Raw genomic sequence first — 27298 nt, forward strand, 5'->3', positions numbered from 1 at the left:
ATAATTTTTTTAAATGTCTCGAGATGCGTTCATATTCTTTATTGTAATGGTCTTAACGATTTTTTTCAGGTTCTTCCTCACTTTCAATTTGTATTTTATTTTCATTACCTTGTCAGTCCATTAGAAATTCATTAGTCAAGGGTTTAGAAAAATATTTAATCATCTGAAAATATTCACTGTTAACGTCCAGGTTTACTTCGTTCATTAGCTTAACTATTTCAAGTGTGATGGTTTCTGGAGTTTCATCAGAATTTATGAAATCACCCATCACTTGTGGGCATAGTTGTTTCCATGAACCTTTCATTTTTTACTCTTTTATTTCAGCCCATGCGTTTCCAATATTGTTATTCTGTTCCATGTTATAATTCAGAATGTACGAAACACTTTTCACAGTACAGACCTGGTTCATATGCATTTCATAGTGTAAAAGGGAAATAATTTCCAAAAAAGATTTTTTTAAATGTGCGAAATAGCGAATTGTGTAAAAATCGAATGTGCGAAAGTTGAGGTCTGCCTGTAAATCAAATCAACATATAAAAAATGTTAATTATTGTAAAGAGCTACAATATCGAGAGTTTAAGGGAACCCTACTCGCACTACAAACGCAGTCCTCTCCTTGCCAGGCTACTGTGTATCGGTGTTAAAAGCACAAAGTAAATTTACCTTGCTAGCTTCACATACCTTTAAATGACAACATTGTTTCGCACAAAATAATGTATGTGCGTATGCACTGAAGTCAAGGAACTTTTAGTTTAAGGCGCTGTATTTTGATACATTAAAAAAAAATTAACAACATCTATGGGCAAATTTCTATATTGATTAGTACTACATAATTATCAAACGTTACAATAAGTGACAATTTTTAAGGGCATAATTGATGTCCCGGTGAAATTTTAAAACTTGAATTAAATTTCCTTCCGAAAATATTAAAACCAATATTTTTAGGCTTTACTACTTGTAGCAATATATGAAAATTCTTAAGTTTTTATACAATTACCTGTAATAACCACAATGAAAATTTTGATAAAATATCAATCAGTCTTGGCTACACTGACGATTTAAAAAGTACTAAGATCCACTGTGTTTATATCACAATTTAATATTTTTAACATTTAATAATTTTAAAAAACTTACTCCTCAGATATAAATAAGTTTGCAAGAACTTGTGCGCCGATAGGTTTATAAATTTTTAAAACTAGTAAATTTAAAGATACATCTTTGTATTGTGACAGATTTAGATATTTAAAAAAAAAATGCATGAAACAATTCTGGCTTGTCAAAATCATCACTCGCTTGGCGATTCTCGCATGGGTCACTCATAAACATGTCACATACTTTTGAATTTTTATACTTAATGATAAAAATAAAAAAAACTGCATACCTGTATCATTTCCCATTCCTGTTTATTAATGAATATAACCATCATATTGTGGTATATTTAAAATTTATCAATTTGATGTACATAATAAATATGACAATATGACATTGGTAACATTTCCTATTTGTGCTATACAAATATTTAAAGAGTTAGACATTATTGATCCGGCTGCAATATTGTAATATAAAAATAATTGACTTTAGAATATTTATTGTCATTTATAATGTCTTATAAAATATACAGGCGATACTAGTTTTTTTTTGTTTTCATATTATTTTCAAATGTATTTTTTTTTAAATAAGGTTATTAACGAAGTTTAAGATAAAAGATTAGGGCAACCCTTATCCAAAGTTGGAATATTAATAAGATCGTAACATTATTCTACCCATATTGATAAAATTTATAAAAATATAATTATTTAACCTTCATTTGGTCGCAGGGAGATGCTTAAACCTAAGCACAAGACTAAATTAAAGAAACGCATAGATGCTCAGTATGATCATAGATATTGAACAGGCCAGTCCGAGATCTGTTGATTAAATCTTGACGTTACATAAAAAATATATAAACTAGAAAATTCTTGTTTGTCCGCCTCCATAGTGTAATGGTCAGCACGCTCGGCTACCTTTCTGGAGGTCCCGGGTTCGATTCCCAGGGGGGGTCAAACAAATATCAGTAATTTTTTTACTCTAATACTTATTCGATATTACCCTGGACTGGTGTACCTGAAGCGGAGGGCTGATCACCTTTCCTTCATGTGTAAACGATCAAGATAACACTGCATTTATATGCAGTGCCCTATGCACCATTGGAGTGCGGATAAGGGTTTGAAGATGAGAAGAAAAAAATTCTACTTTCTGGATTCATATTGATAATCCAGAAACAGTTCACATTTTGAGAATACAAGCTGAATGTCACATTACGAAATAGTTCATCTCCTGCCAAAAGATTGCGGTCGGTACATCATCTGCAGTAAAGATGGAAGTTGACAGAAGTTCACAATGAGTCACGCCACTAAATGAAGGATAAGAGTCAACAGAAACCAGTTTCCAGAGTATGATAAATACACGATATTTTGATATTACAGATATTGCAGTAGCAAAGACGATACAACTTTATGATTACTTACTGGTGACGAGGTGTGGCGGAACTAAACTAGCTTGGGAATGGATCCTGAGCGGGCAGATGTATGTCTCGGTGGTGAAAGAACGCCGGCCTTGCAAATCCAAGGCGACCAATGGTTGGGGGAAAAACGGTACTGGTCAGTGAACAGGACAAAGCATCACCGCAATCTAACAAGGCCAAATCAAAACACAAAACTAAAAACGACTAAGCGGGCAACTAAAACATGATAAAGCAAGCTCTACGAGTAACAAAATGATATCTAGAAATCTCGTACGTGATTTGTTTGTGTTTAAAATGTATTTATGTTGACTGACATGGTGTTTATTTCATAGAATTCTCATTAAATTACAAACTCGATAAAGATATATCAAACACAGAATTTAAAATGTTATCATTTCAATGACTACTATCCAAACACCAGGTAGTTGCTCGGGGCCTCACGCTTCTAGGGACATCATGATGCTTATATTGTTTAAAAAAATTAACCTTCGACAATTTAGCTTGAATTTATTTTAGTCAATAAAGTAGAATAGAAAAAGAGAGACTTTTAAAAGTGTACTAAGTTCAAGGTAGAAACATTTCTTCCCCATACTGGAAAATTTAGTAGTTTTTTCCTCTTATTTTTATTTTATATTTTTAACCTTGGGGTAGGGTTAGCGACCGTTGGCAAGGGTAGTGCAGATAGGAGACCCCAAAGCACTATTTTCCGTAGAGGTTATGATGCTGTTAAAACAACCCCAATTATTATAAACATCAGAACATTATATATCAAATTAATCATTTTATTAAAAAAAAAAAAAACAAAACTAATATGACTTAAAATTTACGTTATTAATAATCTAGCTTACTACAGATTTTTCACTCAGTATAAACTGATGTATAGGTAAATAAAATAAATTTTAATTACCGCGTAAATTTTCAAATAGGTTGTTATGCAGACATTCAGTCAACATTGGTTAAGAAAAAAATAAAACATTATGTAAACTCAAAATCTGTGTTTGATTTATTTCATTAAAGTTTTCAATGTATTTATGGGTGTATGAATGCTGGCTTTGCAAGTGTTCAAAATGTATAAGTGTTTATTATAAAACTGCGGATCAAACGGGCCCTATTTGGTGTCTCTTAAGAGTGACTGATATCAATCTACTAAAATAAGTAGATATTTCATATTATTTTTCAAGTTATCTGTATAAAATTACTAGTTTTGAAAAATAAAAATACCTTTTTGCTATTGAAAAACTTATTAGAGGAAGAATTTATTTTTACTAAAATTACAGTAAAAATATGTAGCCGTTAATACATTTTATAATAATCCAATGACAAAAATATTTGACATTTTTAAAAATTAACCCTTTTGAGCATTTAATTATGTATTTAGTTTTACATAATATATAATTTCAATCCTTCGAAATAATCCATGTTTTAATCAAACCATGTAAACATATTATTTTTGTTTTATTACAAATGCCTTAAAATGTGATTTAAAATCAATGATCAGGAAGAAAGTAACGTTAAATAACAAGTGAATAAATGTGTTATATTTAATAATGATATGTTTTTGATCAGTAATAAATCTATCTAAAATTAAAATGCAGTAAAATCCTGTTTAATGATTACTAAGACTTTAATTGTATGTTTTAACTCTAAAAACCACTAACTGTTCCAAATTTTAATAAAAAGTGGTTCTATCCCAAGTGTTAAATTTACACTTTTTTTATTTTAACACGGAATTATAACAACACATTTAATTTAGACAAATTATGATTTATTTCAGAATCTAAAAAAAACTACAAAATGCAATAATTTATTATAGACCTAAAATTCCTCCCAATCCCAAATCGATTTAGTGTGAAATTTTTGATTACATAGTAATGAAATAGTATCTAATGCTATCAATACAATTAATTTCTGCGTGAAATGTTATTTAATTTTTTTTCTCATCAATAGTAAGATAAGAGAATAAAAAATAACCCAAAACTGTAGATAACCCTCTTTTACTATGCTCTAAAATTATCCCATTTCGAATTAGCACTTTGTCCATAGGAATGAATTCCTAGCATTAATCAGGGTATTACTGTACACATATACCAACAAAACTAGTAGTTTTATTATGTGTTTTAATGAAAACTAAAAATAAAAAAGTTAAATTATATGTTCATGCTTGACAATGATACAAAAAAATAAAAGGCCTTCCGATGTAATCACATTAGTTTTCTAAATTATTAACTGTAATAATAAAAGAAATAATTATTTTGTCATCAATATACACATCAATATTTCAATATCAGGATTTTGAAAAGAGTATAGTACGAGTATATAGTCACTGTACAATTTCAAATGCAGTAATCTCCTGTTAAACATTGCTTTCGACATTTCAATATCAATTTTCAATTTTCAATTTATTCAACAAAAAAATAATATATACATAACAAACAATATTCAAGGCGTATACATTAAAAGTAAGCAAGAAGACTTAAAGGTGTAGAAGAATCCCGCTTCGGAAAACTCCTTCGGACACATGGAACAGATCAATATCCAATGTGATATTGTTCAACATAGCGGTAGCTCTTCCTACAGGCATAACCATCGGCAGATTGGTCCTGTGTATAGGAATGTGAAACAATCTATGTCGACGCTGTCTTAGGTAACTATCGGGAACATACAGACCAATGTTTCGGATAATTTCAGGATTATCGATCATACCGCGCAACAATCGATAAAAATGCGTAATCAAATACGCATTCCTTCTAGTCTCTAAACTAATGTAGCCAAGCATACCCTGGAGAAACTGGGTCGGGTAGAGCCAAGGATAATAGCCGTACTCTCTCATGTAGAGATAACTCAAAAACTTCTTTTGGACTTTCTCTACCATAAGAGAGTACTTAAGCTCGTGTGGCCCCCAAATCATCGAGCCACTCTCGAGTCTACTTCGCACCAAGGAGTTATAAAGAGTTCTCAGCACGCGGGTATTTTCGAAAACCCTGGCAGTACGCAGAACAAATCCTAGCATTTTCAATGCGTTACCACTGACTGCCTCTATGTGATCGTGAAATGTCAGGGTGCTCACAAATCTAACGCCCAGATCCCTAACATTCGATGCTCGCATCATCAGAAACATCATTAAAAATAAAAGATATATATTTTCATTCACAATAAAACAGCACTTTCTTTGAATTTGCTATTTTGTGACTTAGTTTTTAAAATGTTAAATTTATTCACTTCAATACATATTGAATAAAATAGACTTTCCCAAATACTTCCCATGGTTTTTTTGTTACATTTTTCTATACCATAGATAAAAATCGTCTAATCATTGCAAATATAATGTTGAAAGATTCACAATTATGCGCTGTTTATATGCTTCTACTGTCTGAAATACCACACTACCTTTAAAAAAAAAATTTTCTGTGGTGGCACAAACAATGGCCATAAATAGTTTATCATTTTTTTTTTTTTTCAAAGAAAATTAAAACAGAGAGTAAGGAAAAGGTATGAATCAATCTATTGTTTAACTTGGTAATATGCATAATATTTTTATAATTAAGTAGCTTTTTTTCTAAATTACTAAAAAATTAAAACATTAGTCTTTATTTTTAAATTTACTTTAGTCAATATTATCAAATTGAAAAATGAGAACCTTCGGATAAGTAGCAATTTTGTTGACAAGAAATTACTGTAGTTGAACAATTGATTTTGTATATCACTGAATATTATATTTTATTTATTCAATTGTTTTAACTGCATTTTTTAAAAGAAAAACTACTGTAAAATAATCACAATAAAAGTATTTGTATTAATTTTGGTTTTAAAATATGTTAAATTTTGAGCCATTTAAACATTGAATTTACAAACAATCATAACCGAAATATGTTCAATGTTATCTCACCTTGCACTGTGGCTCAACATGATGATATTTCTGGAACAATTTATTTTCAGAATGGAGTTGAAAATAAACGAGAATAGAAATAATGTTAGTGTTGTATGGTTCATGTCAAAGGGATGATGAACATTACTAGAGCTGGGATATTCCGGGAACTGACAATCTAGGGTCAATGCACGTCATGCAAACACATTGTCAAACAATTTCTTTTGTCAAAGTTGCACTCACACCATCCAAAATTGAGCAATAATAAAAAATGCATCTTAAAATTGTATCTACTCAAGCATGATTGTAGGTAGACCAGTGCTAGATTGTAGTTGATTAAGTCTGGTTAAATGGAAAAGAAAAAAAAGATAAATCACGCACACATTTCTAATATGAATAATTTCACAACGCTTTTGGACCGATGAAAAGTCCATGAAACAACTATATAGTTGAAAAAAAAATTTAATGCTATGTGACAGCAGCTATCAAGAAGCATGCTGTCCACCATAAGCGGTCAAAAAAGCCATTTTAACCCGGTAAAAACACCTGTCACAGATATATCCAAAAGCATGCGCTTATTCAAAAGCAATGTGTTAAAATTTCAAAGCAATTGGCGAAAATGAAGATTTAATATTTTGAACCAACAGACATCATTAATTAAGAATAAAATATTTTTCAATCTAATGGAATTTTGGATGCTGTGATAAATTCAAGAATTCTTTTTTTTTTTTTTAAAACAATCCAATCCTAATGACAAGTGGGTCAGAATATCAGTTTGTAGTATACAAAACTGATCATCATCGTGTTATTAGAAAAAATCAACCAACTCTAGTAATATAAACCATCATTTTGTGTACAATAAACAGATAAAGGGAACTTTTATGATGCATGTCTGATATGTAATATGTTAAGAAATACCATAAACTCGTAAGTTTAAATAATTCAATAAAGCCGAAAGACATTACAAAAAGAAAATGATTCATAACTTTTGAAAAACAAATTTAAAACGTTTTCAATATAAATTTATGAATAAATTATTTGAGCTTTTGGAAAGTAGAATATGACGAAGTATGAATGTTTTTTGCAGATATTAAAGCCGCATTTTGCGTCGATAATAAGATCTTCAAAATCTCAAAACGAAACAATTTTCGACATTCTGAATTTCAACAAATAGGAGAGTATGTTGTGGATTGAGGCGTCATAAAAAGATCAGATAATGTAATCCAAAATTATTGTTTTTAATGAGCATATACCAACTCTACATAATATTCTGTGCAGTTTACACAACTCACGTGGATCTAAATATTCAAACTAGGCTATTATATACAACATGGGCTGATAACACATGATATGGGACAAAACTCGGGAGATTTGTGTGAATGTAGTAGTATATTTCTACATATTAAAATTATAAACAATTGAAATACATATTATTCATGGGCATTCGTTGTCTATAGTCCTGACACAGTGTCTATAGCGAGGGCTCAGCTCAGATTGGTGGGGCATATCATTCGTATGGGTGACTCGCGCCTGCCCAAAGCTATTTTGTTTGGTGAGCTTCTCGAAGGAAGACGAAAGCAAAGAGGGCTACTGCCCTCAACAGGAGGTACAAGGATCAACTGAACACCACAATAAGGTTGGCGGGGATTGATGATGACTGGGAGTCGCTGGCTAGAGACAGAGATGGATAGAGAAGCACCGTAAACGGTGTTCACGAGGTCTCTGCGCGCGGCTACCGGCACAACAGAAGTGACGAGGACACGGAGTGAGCAGTGTATGCTCCAATTATTATGTTCAAAATTGGCATGTTCAGTCACATGCGCACTCATAGATAGCCCCACATGCTGAAGACAATTCTCGGGCGCGAGTTGGGAGCTATTACTCATAAGCATGACAAAAATGCAATTTAATATTTATAAATAAAAATATATTAACTGAGCCCTCAAAGATACTTGTGGGAATCTGCAGAATAAACGAGGAGGACATTGATAAAATAAAATAAGTACTTTTGAAAATGTGTGTACTTCATTTGTTCTATGATTTGCGATATTTATTATTGCTAGGAAAAACTTACCTAAGCAGTCTTGTGATATAATCTGGCCAATTTTCCGGGAACATGACCAAGAAAAATCCAACAGCTATGAGAATTATCCCTGCCAGCTTCATGCCGGCGAAATTAGCACCATATAATACCACATCCAATGCTAGAAATATATAAATTAATATCAGAGGATCAATAAAACATTAAAACACAGGCAGATAGATATGTATGTTCAAAATGGAATTAAATAAATTGTACTAGAAAATTAAATTAAAAATACATTTCACATAACAGTATTTTATTACATGAAATAAGTAAGTTAATAAATTGTGAAATTCCAATATTATTGTTATCATTGTTGACCGATTTATCCATCGCAAATAAGGATATTAAAACACATTACATATATATAAAAGTAAAAGCAATCAGTAGACGAGAATATCCACATTTCTGCTTCAAAAATATGTAAAAACTTGAGCTTTATAAATCACAGCAATATACAAGTCTTTTTAGATACTCTACTGAAAATTAGCCTACTTTTTCAGTTGAAACAAAAACTCTTAAAAGTATATGAACAACAAAAAAATGAAGGATTAAATATAACATATAATATACTCAGTGGAAAAATACTTTCCCACTCATTTTTTTTTTCAAACTTTAAAGGGTATTTTACCTGCCGATACAGGAACAGCTGTGATAAGGCCCAGGGTGATGAATAGATCGTAGGTTACTGCTTTACCAAAATGACTGAGCAAATTAAAAGCTGTAAAAAAATCAATTTAAATATCAGAAATCTAGAAGTATGAAATTATACTGTCAATTTAAATATCAGAAACCTATGAAAAAATTACATGCAAATGAAAGAGTTTCTGCTCAATAAAAAAAAAGCTTTTCTCATCTCATCAAAGATGTCTCAAGTGAAATTCTAGTTGATTCAAACAGGTTGTTTCGAAATTAATCAATATAATTAGAAATTCCAAGAATTAGAGTAGTGTAATTGTCAATCATGGGTAGAATTGGTGAATGTTACACGTGTGTAAATTGATCACTTAAACTGTGAAATTCCTGGTATACCGTGATTACTTTCAGATTTGATATTTTTATAGTACATTTAAGCTGAGAAATTCCAGGTATAATGTGATTACTTTGAGATTTGATATTTTTATAGTACATTTTAAGCATTTTATAGTACGTTTCTTTGTAAAGGAAATTTATGCAACCCTGTCATTAAAAAACGGGCACTTGTTACCGAGAAACATTCCACTGGCTGCCAGTAAAATAGGCCAAGAGAGCCTCTCCCACGACAGGGTCTCCACTCCGGTGAGGTACAAGGTGAGACAAAGCGGCCACATTAGCCAAGCGTTCAGCAGTCCCATGATAGAGAAGAAAAGAGACACCTGACCGTAAGTTGCATCTCCAATAACCTTCCGGAAAAGGACCTGAAACAAATACAAATTTATAATTAAAATGTAACTTTGTTTTAAAATCACTATAAATATTTTATTATAACTTAATTATAATGTCTACCGGTTTCGAAGCTAACCGCTCCTTTATCAAGACTGATTAATACTAAAACACTATCTACTTAACAAAATTCTAAATATTTTAACGGTTAGGGAAAGAAGCAGAATTATTTAGTGAATGTTCTCTCTTTACGGCAACATGAGAAAAGAATTGTGCTTAAAAATGTAACCTGTCATATGGCCTACAACTTTACACAATTCGCAAACTCTGCATCATTTTACCACATAAAGTGTGGATAGCTACCTTAAAAAAAATATTTTGAAAAATGAGTACATTATTTCGAAACTTTTTAGTTTAAAATGTTACCTTATAAACTGCATACCCCGCAGCTGCTGATGTTGCCATGACTACCCCGCCGAGAGTGGGACTGCTGGTGATACCATCCATATACGCTAACAATGCTATGCCGGTGTCACACAAGATAACGGCAACAATCTGTAGATGAAAATAATAGTTTTTTATCAAAGGTTTACTTAGTAAATACCAATAAAGAAATAGTGGTACAGTGAAACCTGTCATAAAGAGCTTAATTTGTTCCAGAATCTTACTAGTTAAGCGAAATATTTTTTGTTCCGACTGGCACGGAAATCCCAGCTCACAAGAGAATGTCGTGTAAAAGAGACGCTCTTTCTCTGCAACTTGTTATGCAAAATGTCGCTCCTTAAGGTGGAGACTGACCGGAGCATTTCGTCGTAACATAACGTCATAACATCGCTTGCGGCGAGCATCACCGAGCATCCGAAACTATGGATGGAGCGCTCGGCTCGGTGTACTGACTGCCTGAATGCTCGCATCGTAACGTGTTCTTACGTTACGACGAAATGCTCCGATCTATTATATAATATTAAATCGATAGATTAGATCTATAATATTAAATTGATAAAAAATTTTAAAACTCACCCTTACACCCACAAATTGTTCATGAAGGATTACCCAGGAGAGCATATAGACGCAGGAGACATTTGTTGCAAATAGAGCCATAGCATCTGTAGCCAGGAGAATGCGCAGCGAATGCAAGTACATGTAATTAGTGGCTACCCATAACAGACAGAATAGACTGCATCTTGTCAAGAAACGTGCTGAAAAGAGACATTTTCAATAAAAAAAAATTCTTTACAGTGTATTTGGAATTCTCATTTTATCAACATTTATTTGTTAAAATTGCGCAGTCTGATGATAAATATATTGAAGTCCTACCTGCAGTAAATCCCTTATCTCGGAAGTTTCGAAGGCTCTCCGATATTATTTCACTCGGAGAATCACACCTATTCTTAATCATCCTCCCGATAACGTAGATGGGGAAGAAAAGTATACTGAAGTTGGTACAGAACCAGGTAGTGAAAAATGGTGCATTGTAAGGACTCTGTAAAAGTAGTATTAGAAGTTCATTAATATTTTTTTACATATTATTATTAACTCTAATGTATGGATGTGAAACATGGAGTTGGCAAAAGAAGGATGAAAGTACACTGAATGCAGTCAAAATGCCATCTCTCAGAAGAATGTGCGACAAAACGATGTATGATAGATGTTCGAATAGTGAAATAAGGAAGGAATGCAAAGCTGAGATAAGCATTACCGATAAAATTAAGATAGGTGTGTTGAGATGGTTTGGACATGTAGAGCGAATGAGTGGGGAAAGAACGGTAAAACAAATTGATGAGGCGAATGTAATTGGGAAAAGAAGCAGAGGAAGACCGAGAAAAACATGGCACGATAAGGTATGCCAAATACTTGAAAGTGGTCAGGTTAGGAGTCGTAACAATCGGCGTTTATGTATGAGGAGATGCATGAATGTGGAAGAGGCGAAGAATGTTTGCAAAGACAGAGTTGTGTGGTGTTCTATTCTCTCTGCCTACCCCTGCGGAGAAGCGGCGTAATGGTTAGTTAGTTTTTTTTTTTATATTATTGATCCAAGATCAATGTTTACACTCTCTTTATCATTCATCGTTTAATTAAAGTTTTATATATGTATTTATAATTTTATTTATATGTAGACTCACATATTGCAGCGGATGTGGATTACTGTTGTATACAGACTGATTCTTATTCTCAGGAATCCCCAGACTGCGAGATGTTATAAGCCGTAAGTACAAATATTTAATGCAGTGAGTGGACCCCACCCATGAGGCCGTCAGCAAAACAGTCACACATATACCAAAGTACATCTGAAAATGACAAACATGATGCATATATTATTTATAGATTCAGCGTTTAATTTGCAGAACTCCATTTTAATTTACAAATTGAATATTAAAATCAAACATTGATATTTTGAGTCTACTTAATTGTATTTAATTATTAAAAACACATAAAAATCAAATTTGTGTCATTTTCAGGTTTAAAATACCATAAAAAGGCTAAACAATTGTCACAAATTTTATGTGTTTTAAATAATTAAATGCAATTTGGTGGACTCAAAAATCAGTGTTTATTTTTAATATTTAATATATAATGCATTTATATTAGTACAAATTATCGCATTGTAGATATTTACGGTATTTTACGGACTATAATTTTTTTTCATAAAATTTGCCTCCAAAATTTAGGTGCGTCTTATACTCAGAAAAAATAAAAAAGGCCATATATTCGATAGCTCGGGAAACCTATCTCTATCTGGCAATATTGTAGTGATGGGAATCGTACAATAAAAAATGTAGTCCACCACACAACAGGACACGTGCATTTGTAGCGTGTAAAAACACCCTACAATTGTGTAAAGTGATGTTTTTTTAGGCGAATACCCCCCCTCCCCATCACAGAGGATTTTAAAGGCCAGTTAAGTTTTATAAACTAAGATATTCTTTTAGTCTGACTTGCAATTTAATAATTAAAGTACCGGGGCTACTTGAACTTTGATGTGTTACTTGAGCCCAGTACAAAAAAAAATATTTAGATCTGTATTTGGTCTACAATAATGAATGTATCGACATTGGTGACACTTATTGTCACAATATTAGACCAAATACAGATTTAAATATTTTTGTTTGTACTGGGCTCAAGTAATACATCAAAGTTCAAGTAGCCCCGTTCTACGGTACCTAGTAGAAATGTAATTTTATTTAAAAATTGCTTAAAAATAAAGGTATGTCTTGTAGTCCTTAGTACCTTAATTTTCATTTCAAACCCTTATCCGCACCCGATAGTGCATAGGGCAGGGCATCATATAAATGCAGTGTTATCTTATTCGTTAGCACATGAAGAAAAGTTGATCATCCCTCCGCTTCAGGTACCAGTCCAGGGTAATATTGAATAAATACTAGAGTGAAAAATCACTGATATATATTTGACCCCCCCTGGAAATCAAACCCGGGACCTAAAGTACGGTAGCCGAGCGTGTTGACCATTACACTACAAAGGCAACATCTTATAGTCCATAAAATACGGTATATTTTGAGTGTGTACAAATCTTTATTGCATATGCAGGTTTTCACTCTACTTAGGAGGTATTACTTATACATTTCTCATATCGCTCACTCCTTTCAAGAACCTCATAAATCAAAAAACTTGATTTTTCAGTAGAAAGTTTTTAAAGTTTAAAAATATAATACAATGTATTAAAAATATATATCATGCCATTTACTGAACTTTTGACTGTGCAACAGATCTTTTTAAGTAAAACCTGAAGGTTTTTTCTCCATTTGAAAAATATATAGTTATAATCTTAAAAAAATAATTAAACAATAACTTTTCTTTCAAAATGCAAAAACAACACTTTCTGGCCTGTAGCGGGTAAATATTAAGTTAAAAATATGCCTCTTTTGCTGGGACATAGTACATTTTTTGGGCATTCCGAAAACATGCACAACTGAAAATTGACAATTTTTGATTTATGACATTCTTGAAAGGAGTGAGCGATATGCTAGTAAAGAAATACTTACTTTCTGAGCCAGTTCTGAACAGCACGACTTCCTGCATAGCTGGAACTGATGCCGGATTCCGCCATTTCCACCGGATTGGTCGGGCACATCGGTCTGACACTCGCTCGCATCATGTTGGCTACTCGCAACTATGACAAAAATACAATATAAAATAAAAACTTCATGTGAGATTCTCTTCATACTTTTATCTCAAATGGATAATTTATCATTTTAATGTTTTATGCCTTGCGGGCAAATGCCGCTTCCCCACAGAGGTAGGCAGAATAGAATGCCATACCACCCTGTCTTTGTGAACATTCTTTGCCTCTTCTACATTCATGCATCTCCTCATACATACCCGACGATTATTTCGACTCCTGACCTGGCCGCATACAAGTATTTGACATACCTGATTGTGCCAAGTTTTCCTCGGTCTTCCTCATCTTCTTTTTCCAACTACATTTGCCTCATAAATTTGTTTAACCGTTCTTTCCTTACTCATACGTTCCACATGTTCAAACCATCTCAACACACTTTTCTTAATGTTATTGATAATGCATGATTTTTTTTTATTTTCTATTAATATAAATTGTATACATTTATTTAAATCACAATTTTAAACACATTTAAAACAAAAAAAAATTGCAGAGACCCACCAAGCCACCTTGTGTGTCTTGTCGATGGAGTTCTTTTTTAATACATTTTTTATCATTTTTAACGATTTTAACCTTATATACACACAAAAAAGAGAGAAAAATTAAGAATATAAACATTTTAAAATTTTCATAAAATTAACTCTTGATCATTCAACCATTCCTTTATTTTGCCTTTGTTCCATATTTTATTTTAACCTCTAACATCCGTCGGCAACAAATTAAAAATGTTTGGAACGATATATTGCAGTATTCGACTCCCATATTTATTGTTAATTCTTGGGACTATCAAACCGTCGCTGTGTGTAAATCGTGTATTATGGTTGTGTACTAAAATTCAACTCTACAATAATGCGTTTACACATTTAAACCATCACAAACTAACATTATTGCTTCTTATGCTTTGACGTAGCAATATTGAACATAAATTTTTGGTTAAACAAATTCACCGTATTGTTTATGAACCTGTAAAAAATATCCATGAATAATAAATTATGGACTCATTCAACTTCAAGGATACAACTGACTAGTGAAGTTAGACAAATTGGAAACGGCCTGAGATACAATCTAATTTCATTGGTCAATTCACAGAAATCGCATTTGCTTTGACAACTTGCTAGTTGGATTGCACAATTAGTGAAAAACAATTTAGTATCCAAATTAAGACTTCTCAAACGACACACTTGTTTAGAAATTCCAGTATTGTGAAAATTTTAAATTATATTACTTAAAATATATATTCTCAAATAGTGATGATTCGACAGTGTCCATTACATTTCTTGTAAAAAATGAGAATCAAACGGTGATATAGTATTAATGGAAAAACGTATTTTAGGATTAAACGTATTATATGCATAAATTTTACCTGAATCTGCGTGATGTATTTGAGCAATATTTGCAAAAGGTCCATTTATTCTGCCATCCGAATCGCTGGTGACGACTACCGACGGTGCTCTCACTCGTTTAGGATTAAAAATAGTTGGAATATCACCATCTCGCGTCATTTTTAAGAATATATATATTTAATGACAGAAAAAAGAACCATAATGCAAACACTTTACGATATTAATGAATGCATGAAGGCAAAACGTTATGTCCAGTTTACATTATTTTTAACAATTTTATGACAGTATAGAACGACATTTCATTTACAAATCTAAACTAGATCAGTAATAAATTGTAACACTGATAAAAGGGGTAAAATACGAGAAATCATCTATCTGTCAAAATTTTCCGATGTTCGTTTCGTACTTTTTTTACTCATTTACAAGAGATAAAATTTTAAAGAATTTTTCTATGGTTAGTCGCTATTTAGGACACAATAGAGATTGCTGCAAAATAATCGATACGGTACCTACCCATATATTTATTCAATACCCACGTAAAATATTCAAATAATGTAATAAATCATTCGATTTCAACACAATCGCAACGTTTATTTTTTTTAAATATTAGCAAACTTATAAGAAATTTACTTTAAAAAAAACAGGATGTAGACCTCTTCTATTTCTTTCTAAACTTCTCTAGATTGAGCTTTTTCAACCCGCAATGGGGACAATGTTACCATTTTTTTTAGGCCAGTCTATTCCCCTTTTCGTGTCCCACGGTCTCCACTGCAAAACTTTTTATGTCCATCTGTCCATTCCTTGTCTCGCAACATTACCCGCCCATTGCCATATTAAGGTGGAGACTGACCGGAGCATTTCATCGTAACATAACGTCGTAACATCGCTCGCAGCGAGCATCACCGAGCATCCGAAACTATGGATGGAGCACTCGGCTCGGTGTACTGACTGCCTGAATGCTCGCATCGTAACGTGTTGTTACGTTACGACGAAATGCTCCGATTAGTCTCCACCTTTAGTTTGGCAACACGCTCTTTTACATCGACAACCTTTGTCCGGCGTCTGATTTCTTCGTTTCTAATATTATTTCTCAGACTTAAACCTAGGATTTGTCTCTTCATAGACCGCTGTCCACATTTTAATTTACGTATGGTCCCCGCTGTTAAGGCAATAGTTTCCAGACCATACGTAAGCACAGGGAGGATAAATGTTTTGAGTACTTTTTTTTTTAGATTTGGAAATAACATTATTCAAAGACATGATTGGGTTTTCCAAAAGCTGCCCAATCTAGTCCATTTTTTTCTGGGTGTAGCTGCTGTCTGATTTTCCTTCTCTTATTTGATCTTATGTACGAGATACAGATAGTTTTATTCTTCAACAGCTTCAATTTTCTTATTATTAATTGTGATACTGCTATTGGATAGACTCATGATTTTGTTTTTATTTATATTCATCTGAAAAAAATTAGGGAGGCATCATGGAGCTCTTTTACCATGATATGAAGATCTTCTGGATCCTCACTGATGTCATCTGTGAAGCGGAAGTGACTCAAATATGTTCCATTTATCTTTATATGTACCTTTTTCCGTTTAACGTTTTAAAGATGCTTTCTAGAGCCAATGTTTAGAAGTTTGGGTAATGTGATCACCTCGTCTAACACCTCTTTTATATTGATTTTATCCGCATTTGTGTCATCATTAATTTTCAGATTCAATGTAGCATGGAATAAGGAATACAACAAATGGTGTTTTGAACAGAGTAATTGCAAATAAAATAATATCCATGGAAGCCAAACTGGCGGTTCACAAAGGAGTGTGCTGGTACCGACACTGATGTATGGAAGCGAAACATGGAACTGGCAAAGGAAGGATGAAAGCAGATTGAATGCCGTTGAAATGCGTTCCCTCAGACCAATATGTGAAAAATTAAAAATGAAGATATTAGAAACGTATGTAAGGCTGAACTAGGGATACTTGATAAGATTAAGAAGAGTTCTTTAAAGTAGTATGGACATGTGGAGCAAATGAATAATGAAAGAATGACTAAGAAAGTATACATATATAGTGAATATGACCGGAAAAACAGAACGAGGACGGCCGAAAAAGACTTGGTCCGATCAGATCAATCGGAAACTAAAATCTGGTAGTATCAAAAGTCTGCGTTATTGGAGGGCATGTATGACTAGATCTATGGATGTGAAGGAAGCTAGGAGTGTATGTCAGGACAGAAGAGTGTTACGTGCTGACTACAAATCAACTGTCAACTGTCAAATTTACAGTCTGTAGAAGCAATGTTGACAGTTTAAAAACCAAACCCAAAAGAACGCCATAAATATATTTCGGGTAGGTACAGTGAAGCCTCGCATAATGTATTTAATTTGTTCCAGGAGCAAGTTCGTTATGCGAAAAGTTTGTAATGTGGAACTCATTTTCCTGTTACAATACATGTTTTAAAAAATCCTTCAGTACCACAAATTATGGTCCTGTTACATAAAAAAAGAAAGTGAATTTTTTTCAGATTCATATTTAGACGAGTAAACCGAGGTTTGTAGAATCAAATGCCTGCCGGAAATAACGGCCAAGGGTGTCGTAGTTGATCCTGTTGGCCTTAGTTTAGTTAGGTGAGTGGGTGTTAGTAAACTCCTAAACCTCTCCTCATTTGACCGGATGTCCTTGATGACAGCAGTTAAGATTGGTTAGGCTTCATCATGTTGCTGGACTAGATGCACTTGGAGCTCTTCAGTTTACTGCCCTTCTTAGTGTTCTTCAATAAGCTCCTCCACATACTCCTGTACCCCAATTTCAACTTTCGGGCCACCGTGATTATGCACTTCACTACTTCTCTGTCCTCAGTGCATTGGCTGCGTGCGACCTTGGAGCATTCAAATAGTAAAATGAAATTTGATACAGTCCGTTATGTGAAGTGAGGTTCGTTGTGTCAGTCGCGTGATGGACGAACAGAAATATTGTTCTGCAACCGTTCGGTATGCGGGGGAACTGTACAAGTTTTTTTTTGGAAATGGTACATGAATTTTGATTATGATTTACATATGTGAAATATCTTTTACATACCACCTTAAGTGATACAGTGGGTTGGTAACAGAAGCTAAGGAAGACCGAAAAAAACTAGGCGTGATCAAGTTTTTCAACTGCTTTCAAGAGTTCGGGTCAGGAGTCAGAATAATCTGTGGGTGCGTATGAGGAGATGCATGAATGTGGAAGAGACGAAGATTGTTTACAAATACAGATTAGTGTGGTATTCTATTCTCTCGCCTACCCTTGCGGAGGGAAGCGGCGTGATGGTTAGAAAGTTGGTTAGTTTTTATCTTTTAAATACATACTTTAGATAAAACAATATTCCTAAATAGAATAAAAATTCACTTAAACAACAAAATAATATTTGGAATATGTATATTTAGTTGAAATGTAAACGATTCACATTTTATTTCGTTTTAATATAAATCAGGATTAAAATAATATCGGGTAGTTTTTACTTTTTATAAATTTCTATCCCTGACTTTAAATGCAAAATTTGATAAACTATCTAAACTTATGTGAAATTTGTTCAATAATGATGGCTCAGCGTGAAAAAAATAAAGAGAAAATACTTATTTTAAGGAGTAAAGAGCTAGTAGTTGCGCATTATACGTCATCGATGTTTAATTATTGATTGAACGAGTAATCACATATTGCGCAATTCGTAACGCAATAGGAGATTAATATTGTTTTTGTTAAAAAAATCTTAGGTTATGACTTAATTATATTAATTTCACGAATTTTAATTTGTATGGAAAGATTAATTAAATATAATAAGGAATTGTAAAAATCTTGAAAAATATCTAAATAGGCACATAATTTACTGGCAATCCACTTGTACTTAAAAAAATACGATATTTTCATTCTTTATTGTGGTGAAATCTTTCATAAGTATGAATTAAAATGTGATAAAATAACAAAAATTAAATAAAACAAATAAAAGCCCATAAAGAATAAATTGAAAAAATGTATATACAAATGCACGTTCTGGTAAAAAAAAATATATTGTAGTCGTTGATGCAGATCATGAATTTTTTACTCACCCAATACCTGAATAGTTGAGCCGCACAATTTTATCACCAGAGGGCAAGAAAAGCGTTTCGTAGTACCGATTTTTATCACCAGAGTGATTTGGTTCTTAGCCCACTTGAAGCATCCGGGAACTCGCCATAGTGGACATTGTGGTAGACATGGCGGGCATCAACCTGGCTAAATGACGGAGAATGATTTGTTTAACCGAATATATTAAAGTGGTGTTATTGTGAAATAGTATTATCTATTCCCGAAGGTTTTTTTTGTAGTTAATCTTAGGTTGAAAATGCAGAATGTTGGACAATCTGAAAATCAAAATCGTGATAAGGTGAATGTGCAACTTGATGTAGTTAAATCGTCGACTCCCCAAAGTTTTACGTCGAGTCCGGCCAAGTCCGAAACGGAGGCTTTTGCAGAATTACAGCCCAGATTCATGACGGATTCGTCGGAAAGTGAGGAAGATTCTGTTTCTGAGGTAAATCTCGTTAATTTAATGGATATAGCCACTAACAATTATCGTGAAATATTGGTACCGCTGAGTGAGAGACATCTTGCGTACATGTTGTCTGTCCTGTGAATACTTTTCTTGCAACGTAACTATTTTTACCTGGTTAAATATAAATACTTTCATAGCGCAGTGTAGCGTGTGGCTAATTATGGCAGAATAAAGACCATTTATTATCTCATGCCCTCAAAAGATCTAGATAGCCCTCAACGTCGTAATGGCACAATTCGGTATTCTGGCAGAATAACACCGTCAGTGCCGCGAATGCCGAGAATGATCGTATAATTAATTATTTTTACGACGATAGGTCGCTGGTGGAAAGTGCTGACCCTTGTATCGAGCAAATAAGTCGCTTAAATGCATTCATAATGCACACATTATATAAGTCAACGGGCATTATTCGGCGTGAATAGAAACTGTACGTATGACAGCGTACTTAGCGTAAAGTTCGATGAAAGTATTTAAACACATCATTTCCTTTATTTGTGACAAGCTGTCACTTCTACTGAGCGACCAACACGTCAGTAGACTACGGAAATATTCCGAACAAAGGACGACAATTGTCGACATTTCTGTATTCATTTCAATGCAGGTGATTTCGAATCGTCCTTGTAGCGTAATTTTGTACGCATTTCTATGCACTCGAACGTTTATTTGCACAAACAATGAACCAAGTTTTCTTACATTCTAGTGTTGGACATTTTTCATTTGCATTGATATTGTATGTTTGCCAAGATGATCTACATAATCGGGGTTGTTTGTTGAACTGGTGCACTGTCACAGGGGAGGGGAAATGTTTCCACTACTAATGTTAGTAAGCTGCCACTACTGTCTGTCTCACGAGGTTGTAATATTTTGTTTTGTAGATCTTGCTGGCTTGTTTGTGCCTTAGCAGGCCAGACCTGTTGGTAAGTGACGAAGGCTCCTTCACATTCCATCTCGCTACTGTCAACTCTAATAAGCTAAATGACTCGCTGATAATATTTGTTTGTGTCCGCTAGTTCTTAATTTGAAAGGTCTATGGAAATGTCACTGGTTGTGAACTCGATTGTTTCAGTTTGAACAAGGGCACAGACAGGTTTTATTTTGGGAGCTTTTTACATTGCCCGGTTGTTTTAACACTTTGGATTTCTTTCCCTCTTGAAGTGTTGTAATTTCAATGTTAACAACGCATTGTGCATTTTAACAATCTACATTTTTGTGTGTCCTCTTGGCAAATATACATTTTCGTGGCTGCCTCGATCATTTTTGTGACTGAAGATTTAAAGTTTTTCTGACGAGACGGCTGATTCGTTTCAAATGTTGTGGGTCCAACTGATGGTGGCGCCTTATCGTAAAATACGGTTTCTTATAAAACACCTATTTTTAAAAAGTCGTTCAGAACTGGTCTTTCTTCGTGGTTTGAAAATGCATGTAATGAGTTTATATGTTTTTTGTTTGCTTGTATTTTGGTTTTACACATCTTCATAACTACGGCGACTGTATTTCCTGTCCAAAACTACATTCACATTAAAATAGAATCCACTTTAGGTCATTCAATCGGTTTGTTATTATATGCCATTTATTAGTATGTAGAAATGCCAATATTGAACTTGTTTCCACAGAAATGTGATCAATTGTTATCAAAATACTATTTCCTTACTTATGGCAGACTGATAATGTGACTGAATGACGTACCTTATTGGTTTACAATATGAAAATATTATAACAAATGAAATATTGCATGTGTAATAAGATGGCATATTGACATTTGCACATTTGTTTTCATAAAAGACACACACTTTCTTAAAACAGTATACATTGAATAAGCATTCTCTAAATAGGTCAAATGTAGCCTACACAAACTTTGTAATTTTTAAAAAAGCACATGTTTTTCTTTCTGTTATTTAATATAACCTAACTAAACCCACTCATCCTACTCATCCTACTTAGCCCCACCCTCATAATTACCCCTATTTTGCTTTTGAAATTGATTATCTATATAAAAAAATGGATAAATTTCCTTTTGTGATTGCCATTATCACTCTGCAACCTTTTTTGAAGTAACAAAACCCATTTTTATATTGTTTTTTTTTTACTCATTATAAGTTATGGAAAATATTTCCAAACCAGTAAACCTGCCAACATACAGATTTGTAAGTATACATTTACAAATTACAGTAAAATTTGGAGTTGGGTTATGGTCCTGTGGGTCACATCTCGGATGAGTCAGACTTACTGGGTTCGACCCCTATGCCACAATTTTATTTATATTTTCGAACATAAGCTGGTTAGGCTTATATGAAAAATAATTGATTGAAAATAATTGTAAAATGAATATATCTTTTTTTTTCATATGAATAAAACAATTAATTGTCGAATTTTATCACACACCTTGGTGTGTTTTATTTCATTTTGTGGTTTTCAGTAAGTAAATGACAAACATTCAAAATGCAATGAACTTTTTGTGTGATCTAATTGAATGTCATATTTGTGAAAATAATTGTTAAAAATAATACATTTTTATTGTGTTATTACAGCCAATTTTTGTTGTAATATTTATTACTTGATGAAGCATTGACATCAGGATTTTACTTTTTAATTTTTACGTTTAAATTTCATTGCCATTATTAATATTTTATTTACTACTTGCATGAACATTAATTAATTGGTAAATATGAAGCCACTCAGTGGACGTGTAGACGACCACACAGGTGTAAATAATGAAATGGTTTTTAGTCATTGGTTTTAACAAATTAATATATTGCTGCAATTATTTTTTTAAATGGTGAATAGTGCGCAATATTGTTTTATATATTTACGTTATATTTTAAAAATAGTACTAAAAGATTTGAAATCATTTGGTGTTGAAGACATGCTGATTTTGAATTGAATGTTCATTACCATGTCAAAATTCTGTATTCTGTAAGTACTGCATAAGAGATTGTCTTAATTTTCTGTGACATTGGTACCAATCGACGGGTTATTTTTATTATTATTTGACAATTTTATAGACAAAACTTTGTTTTAACAATATACAAATGTAGAAAAATGAGTTTTTAACCCTCCCTTCCCGGTGTTGTGTACCTAGTATACATTGCTTCTAAAAACCATAATATCTCTATAAATATAATAAATACAAGGCTAAGATTTTAGGCATTCCTCCTTACACGAATTAGTGTTTTTTAAAGTGGTATTACAAAAAGTGAACGACGAAGGAGTGTTATATTACCATACCACAAAGTTAACAATGTTTTTTTAATCAAACCCTTACCCGCACCTCAATGGTGCATAGGGCACTACATCATATAAACGCAGTGTTATCTTGATCGTTTACACATGAAGGAAAGGTGATCAGCCCCCCACTTCAGGTACTAGTCCAGGGTAATATTGAATGAATATTTGAGTGAAAAAATCACCCATATTTATTTGACCCCCCCTGGGAATCGAACCCGGGACCTCCAGAACGGTAGCCGAGCGTGCTGACCATTATACTACGTAGACGAAGTTTTTAATGTACTAAATATAGAAATGTCTATAGTCAAATTATTTTTTTATTCTTCGATTTAAATTCATATCTAGTTTCCCTCAGAATCTCAATTTTCACAATAGAAAATAGTAGCACACCGCACAAAGTATTCTATGAATTTGCACGGCTGAATTTCAATTAATTGTACCCAGGATTGATAACGACATTGCCGTAGTAGTTTTGTATTTAAATAAAACAAAATTTGATTTACCAGACACGCTTTTCAACCACTTTCTTGCAACTGTTACGAAACGTTTAATCTTACAATAGTTTGTGTAAGCGGATTGCATCAAATCTTAACAATTTAGAACTCTCAACTTATTTGTGGGTTGACAGCATTTAATTCACCATAACAATAAAACATGTTCTGGAAATTATGCTATTAATGATGTTTTTAATTATTTTTTAATTAAAAATGAGAAATATTTGTGTTTTTATTATTTACACAAATATTTCAATTTCCTACTATTTCTGTGAGCCTAAGCGGCTCATTATTAGAAATAGGTATCAAATTGTGGTAGAGTGGGTTCGAACCGAGAAACTCTTAAGAGTTTCTCTCTCTTAAGAAACTCTCCGAGAAGACTTAAGAGTCCGCGACATGTTATTGTATTTTTCTTATTAATATACTGAGTTCATTCTGTAATCTATGATTGGGATTATTTATTATTTGTTTGAATGTTTACATTATCATTGTTTTCAAATCTCGCATTCTGCTACTCAAGATTAGAAATAAATTTTACATTGAATAAGGAGAATTAATTTTGTTATTTAAAAAATAAACGACACCCTAAAATCTTTTCTGTTTTCCCAGCCTGAATGTTTTTCTATGGCTACTGAAATTGAGAATCTATCAAGAAATATTGCGATTGATTAACATACCCATACATTCCTTTTTTATTTTTTAACCCTTATACGCACCCAATGGTGGGTAGGGCACTGCACAGTAGCGACACAGTGTTATCTTGATTGTTAATTGCATGAAGGCAAGGTGAACAGCCCCCCGCTTTTTGTACCAGTCCAGGGTGATATTAGATAAATATGAGAGTGAAAATCACCCATATTTATTTTGAGCCTCCTTGGTAATCAAACCCGGGACCTCCAGCACGGTAGCCAAATACGCTGACCACTAAACTACGGAGGTGGACAAGAATTACTTTCCTTTGTAAACTGATACCCAAATGTCAAATATGAAAATTGATTTCTAGTGAAATTTTAAAACTTTCTAACAACCCTTTTCCATTTCATGATGATTTATTACCATAGACTAGTTTTCTTATTATAATTGCAATATTTCATGGATATCCGAGTAGCCTATGCCTGGCTTATGCTAATGACCTGACATTGCCTGGCTTAAGCGATCATTGTGTAACATTTACCATTCCGCCCATTATTGATTATCAATATATGCAGCATCTTAACAACTGCTCTCGTTTCATATTGAAAATTCTAATTAAAAAATCATGTATACGGCCATCTTAGTTTGGTCACTTGATGAGATGTTTGCTTTGAAAGTGGACAGTCATAGTTTTTCTGTATTTTCCTGCACTTCAGTAATCACTACTCTTCCAGAAAGTATTTAGATCCTTTTTAGAGGAAAATAATAGAAATTCACAAAAATATAAATAGTAAACCCATAATTAACTATATGATAGTTACTTAAGTCTCCCCCCTATTGTCCATGTTCCCACTGAAAAAAAAAGAAACAGCTCCTACTCCCTTCTTCATCCTTCAATGTCCCAAGGATACAACTCCCAGATTTAGACCAAGTTTTACATACGGTGTTTGAAAATGATGCGGAATGCAAAGAAACATGTGTCACAATAGATTTTAAGAAATACGGAGTAGTATTTACCATGTGAAATTTAAATTAAACAATGGATAGATATTACTGTAAAGTGACCGCCAAACCAATTAATGAAAATGTAAAAACTTATTTATTGATTTGGCGTTTAATTTGTAGAACTCCATTCTCATATATGTATTAATTTTAAATCAAACGCAGAATTTTTGAGTCTACTAAGTTGCGAAACAATTGTCACAATATAATTTTTTTATGTGTTTTTGTTAATAAAAATACAAGTTAGTAGACTCAAAAAATCTGTGTTTGATTTAAAATTAATACATAAATGTAAAAACTTGTTGATTACAAACCACTTTCCACAATATAAACGGATGCACGGTGATCTTTCGAAGTTAATTTGTATTTTTCGACAGAATAAAAACAACAAAAACAGTTTTTAAAATTGTTAGTCTCTTTTTGTTTACTGGGTTTATGAAATGTTCAATTTTTCGGCAGTTGAGCGAGTTTTGATGGTTAACGTTGATGTTCTGTGTTGGCAGGGTGAACTTGATGAGGACGGAGAGGGGTCAGAGACGGGCACCACTGGAGACAACTCCAACTTTCTGCTTTCCCACGATGATTCAGAGAGAACGGTCGATCCCGAGACACAAGCTCGACTAGAGGCCTTATTGGAAGCAGCAGGTAACTATCATCATTTTATACTGTTACATCATCAGAATGCCAGATTGACGGATGATTCATTTTCAAAGAAAAAAGAGTTGAATCAGTTATAGCAAATAAAAATCTATCAGCGAAACTGGCAGTACGCAACAGAGTTCTGGTTCCAACCATTATGTATGGAAGCGAAGCATGGAGTTGGCAAAAGAAGGATGAAAGCAGACTGAATGCAGTCGATATGCGATCTCTCAGACGAACGTGTGGCAAAATGATGTATGATAGATGTTCGAATGATGAAATAAGGAAAGAATGCAAGGCTGAGATAAGCTTTATCGATAAAATTAACAAAGGTATGTTGAGATGGTTTGGACATGTGGAACGTATGAGTGAGGAAAGAACGGTTAAACAAATTTTTGAGGCGAATGTAGTTGGAAAAAGGAGCAGAAGAAGACCGAGGAAAACCTGGCACAATCAGGTATGTCAAATACTTGAAAGTGGCCGGGTCAGCAGTCTTAAAAATCGTCGGGTATGTATGAGGAGATGCAGGCGATGCAGAAAGCATGAATTTAGAAGAGGCGAAGAATGTTTGCAAGGACAGAGTGGTGTGGCGTTCGATTCTCTCTGCCTACCCCTGTGGGGAAGCTGCGTGATGGTTAATTAGTTAGTTACAAAAATTAAGAATATTTTGATGAATGACATGCTATTTAAATGAAAATTATGTTCATCAAGAAAATATCAGTTCCATCCTATTATGGCAAAAAAAATTCAGGTATGAATACAACAAACATTGTTTTCATAATTCTGTAGAAAAATATATTATTTTTTCCTCCAGAATTAACTCAGAAAATAACCTGAGAGTGGGGTGGTTAAAAATGTTTTACCTGTTTTGCTACAATGAAAGCGTTCATATTATTTCGTACTTTACATAGTTCAAATGGCAACATGCTGAATCTCATTTTTTAGTACTTTTTAGGGAAGACGTAAAATTAAAAATTGAATTTGTTACGCTTCTAGTAAGATTTTATTTGATCTGAGTATGTGGGTTGATGCATTAAGTGTTTATATATATCATTATTTTTATTGTTATATCACATAGTTTATTGACTTTTACGTAAAATACTATGTTGAATAAATTATAACAATAATACTTCAATTCATAAATGTATAAGATTTAATAATAAATATGATCTCATAAGGTTAATTTTTATATTTTTTGTAAAGCAATTTCAAGTTGAATTTTTCCTTGAAAAGTTTAACTGATAATTGCTTTTGATACATAAGAACTGAGCCATTTTTGTTATGATCATAATTGAATTCTTAGTCTAGTAATGGGTTGTTATCGGATAGATGGGTTGATTTGTGTAGCATTTTCAAAAATCCTCAATGTAATCTTTTGTTTATATTCTGATACTTATAAAGGTCATTGACCCTTAGAAATAGCAATATTTGTTCGCAGTTTGTGGTTGACC

At 33.0% G+C, this 27298-nt stretch overlaps 2 protein-coding genes across 43 annotated transcripts in view; one reads left to right on the forward strand and one right to left on the reverse strand.

Moving 5' to 3' along the window:
• Positions 1 to 15698, reverse strand: part of LOC148310947 (solute carrier family 35 member F3-like) — a 28402-nt gene extending 12704 nt beyond the window's left edge. Inside the window, exons 1-11 of one of the 2 annotated variants that reach the window (XM_088257398.1) lie at positions 15312 to 15698; positions 13815 to 13942; positions 11937 to 12101; positions 11131 to 11296; positions 10834 to 11012; positions 10240 to 10368; positions 9659 to 9848; positions 9083 to 9172; positions 8443 to 8572; positions 6390 to 6419; positions 2361 to 2594 (exon numbers count right to left, since the gene is read on the reverse strand). In XM_088257398.1, the coding sequence (XP_088113524.1) occupies positions 2534 to 2594; positions 6390 to 6419; positions 8443 to 8572; positions 9083 to 9172; positions 9659 to 9848; positions 10240 to 10368; positions 10834 to 11012; positions 11131 to 11296; positions 11937 to 12101; positions 13815 to 13942; positions 15312 to 15450 (1407 nt within the window). In that variant the 5' untranslated portion in view covers positions 15451 to 15698 and the 3' untranslated portion in view covers positions 2361 to 2533. Of the gene's footprint in view, positions 1 to 2360; positions 2595 to 6389; positions 6420 to 8442; positions 8573 to 9082; positions 9173 to 9658; positions 9849 to 10239; positions 10369 to 10833; positions 11013 to 11130; positions 11297 to 11936; positions 12102 to 13814; positions 13943 to 15311 lie in introns of those variants that run through there. The other variant, XM_088257397.1, reaches the window with a different exon arrangement.
• A 3797-nt stretch (positions 15699 to 19495) lies between these two features.
• The window catches only part of LOC148310948 (ankyrin repeat and KH domain-containing protein 1-like), a 71021-nt gene continuing 63218 nt past the window's right edge, over positions 19496 to 27298 (forward strand). For 21 of the 41 annotated variants that reach the window (XM_088257408.1, XM_088257425.1, XM_088257437.1 and 18 more), the window contains exons 1-2: positions 19496 to 19833; positions 25712 to 25853. In XM_088257408.1, the coding sequence (XP_088113534.1) occupies positions 19645 to 19833; positions 25712 to 25853 (331 nt within the window). In that variant the 5' untranslated portion in view covers positions 19496 to 19644. Of the gene's footprint in view, positions 19834 to 20729; positions 20772 to 25711; positions 25854 to 27298 lie in introns of all 41 variants that reach the window. The other 20 variants (XM_088257399.1, XM_088257402.1, XM_088257403.1 and 17 more) reach the window with 2 other exon arrangements.

This window comes from Brachycentrus maculatus, unplaced genomic scaffold (assembly GCF_059751285.1).
Source record: "Brachycentrus maculatus isolate JH-2025_06_01 unplaced genomic scaffold, ASM5975128v1 h1tg000081l, whole genome shotgun sequence".
In the NCBI taxonomy this organism is placed as follows: domain Eukaryota; kingdom Metazoa; phylum Arthropoda; class Insecta; order Trichoptera; family Brachycentridae; genus Brachycentrus; species Brachycentrus maculatus.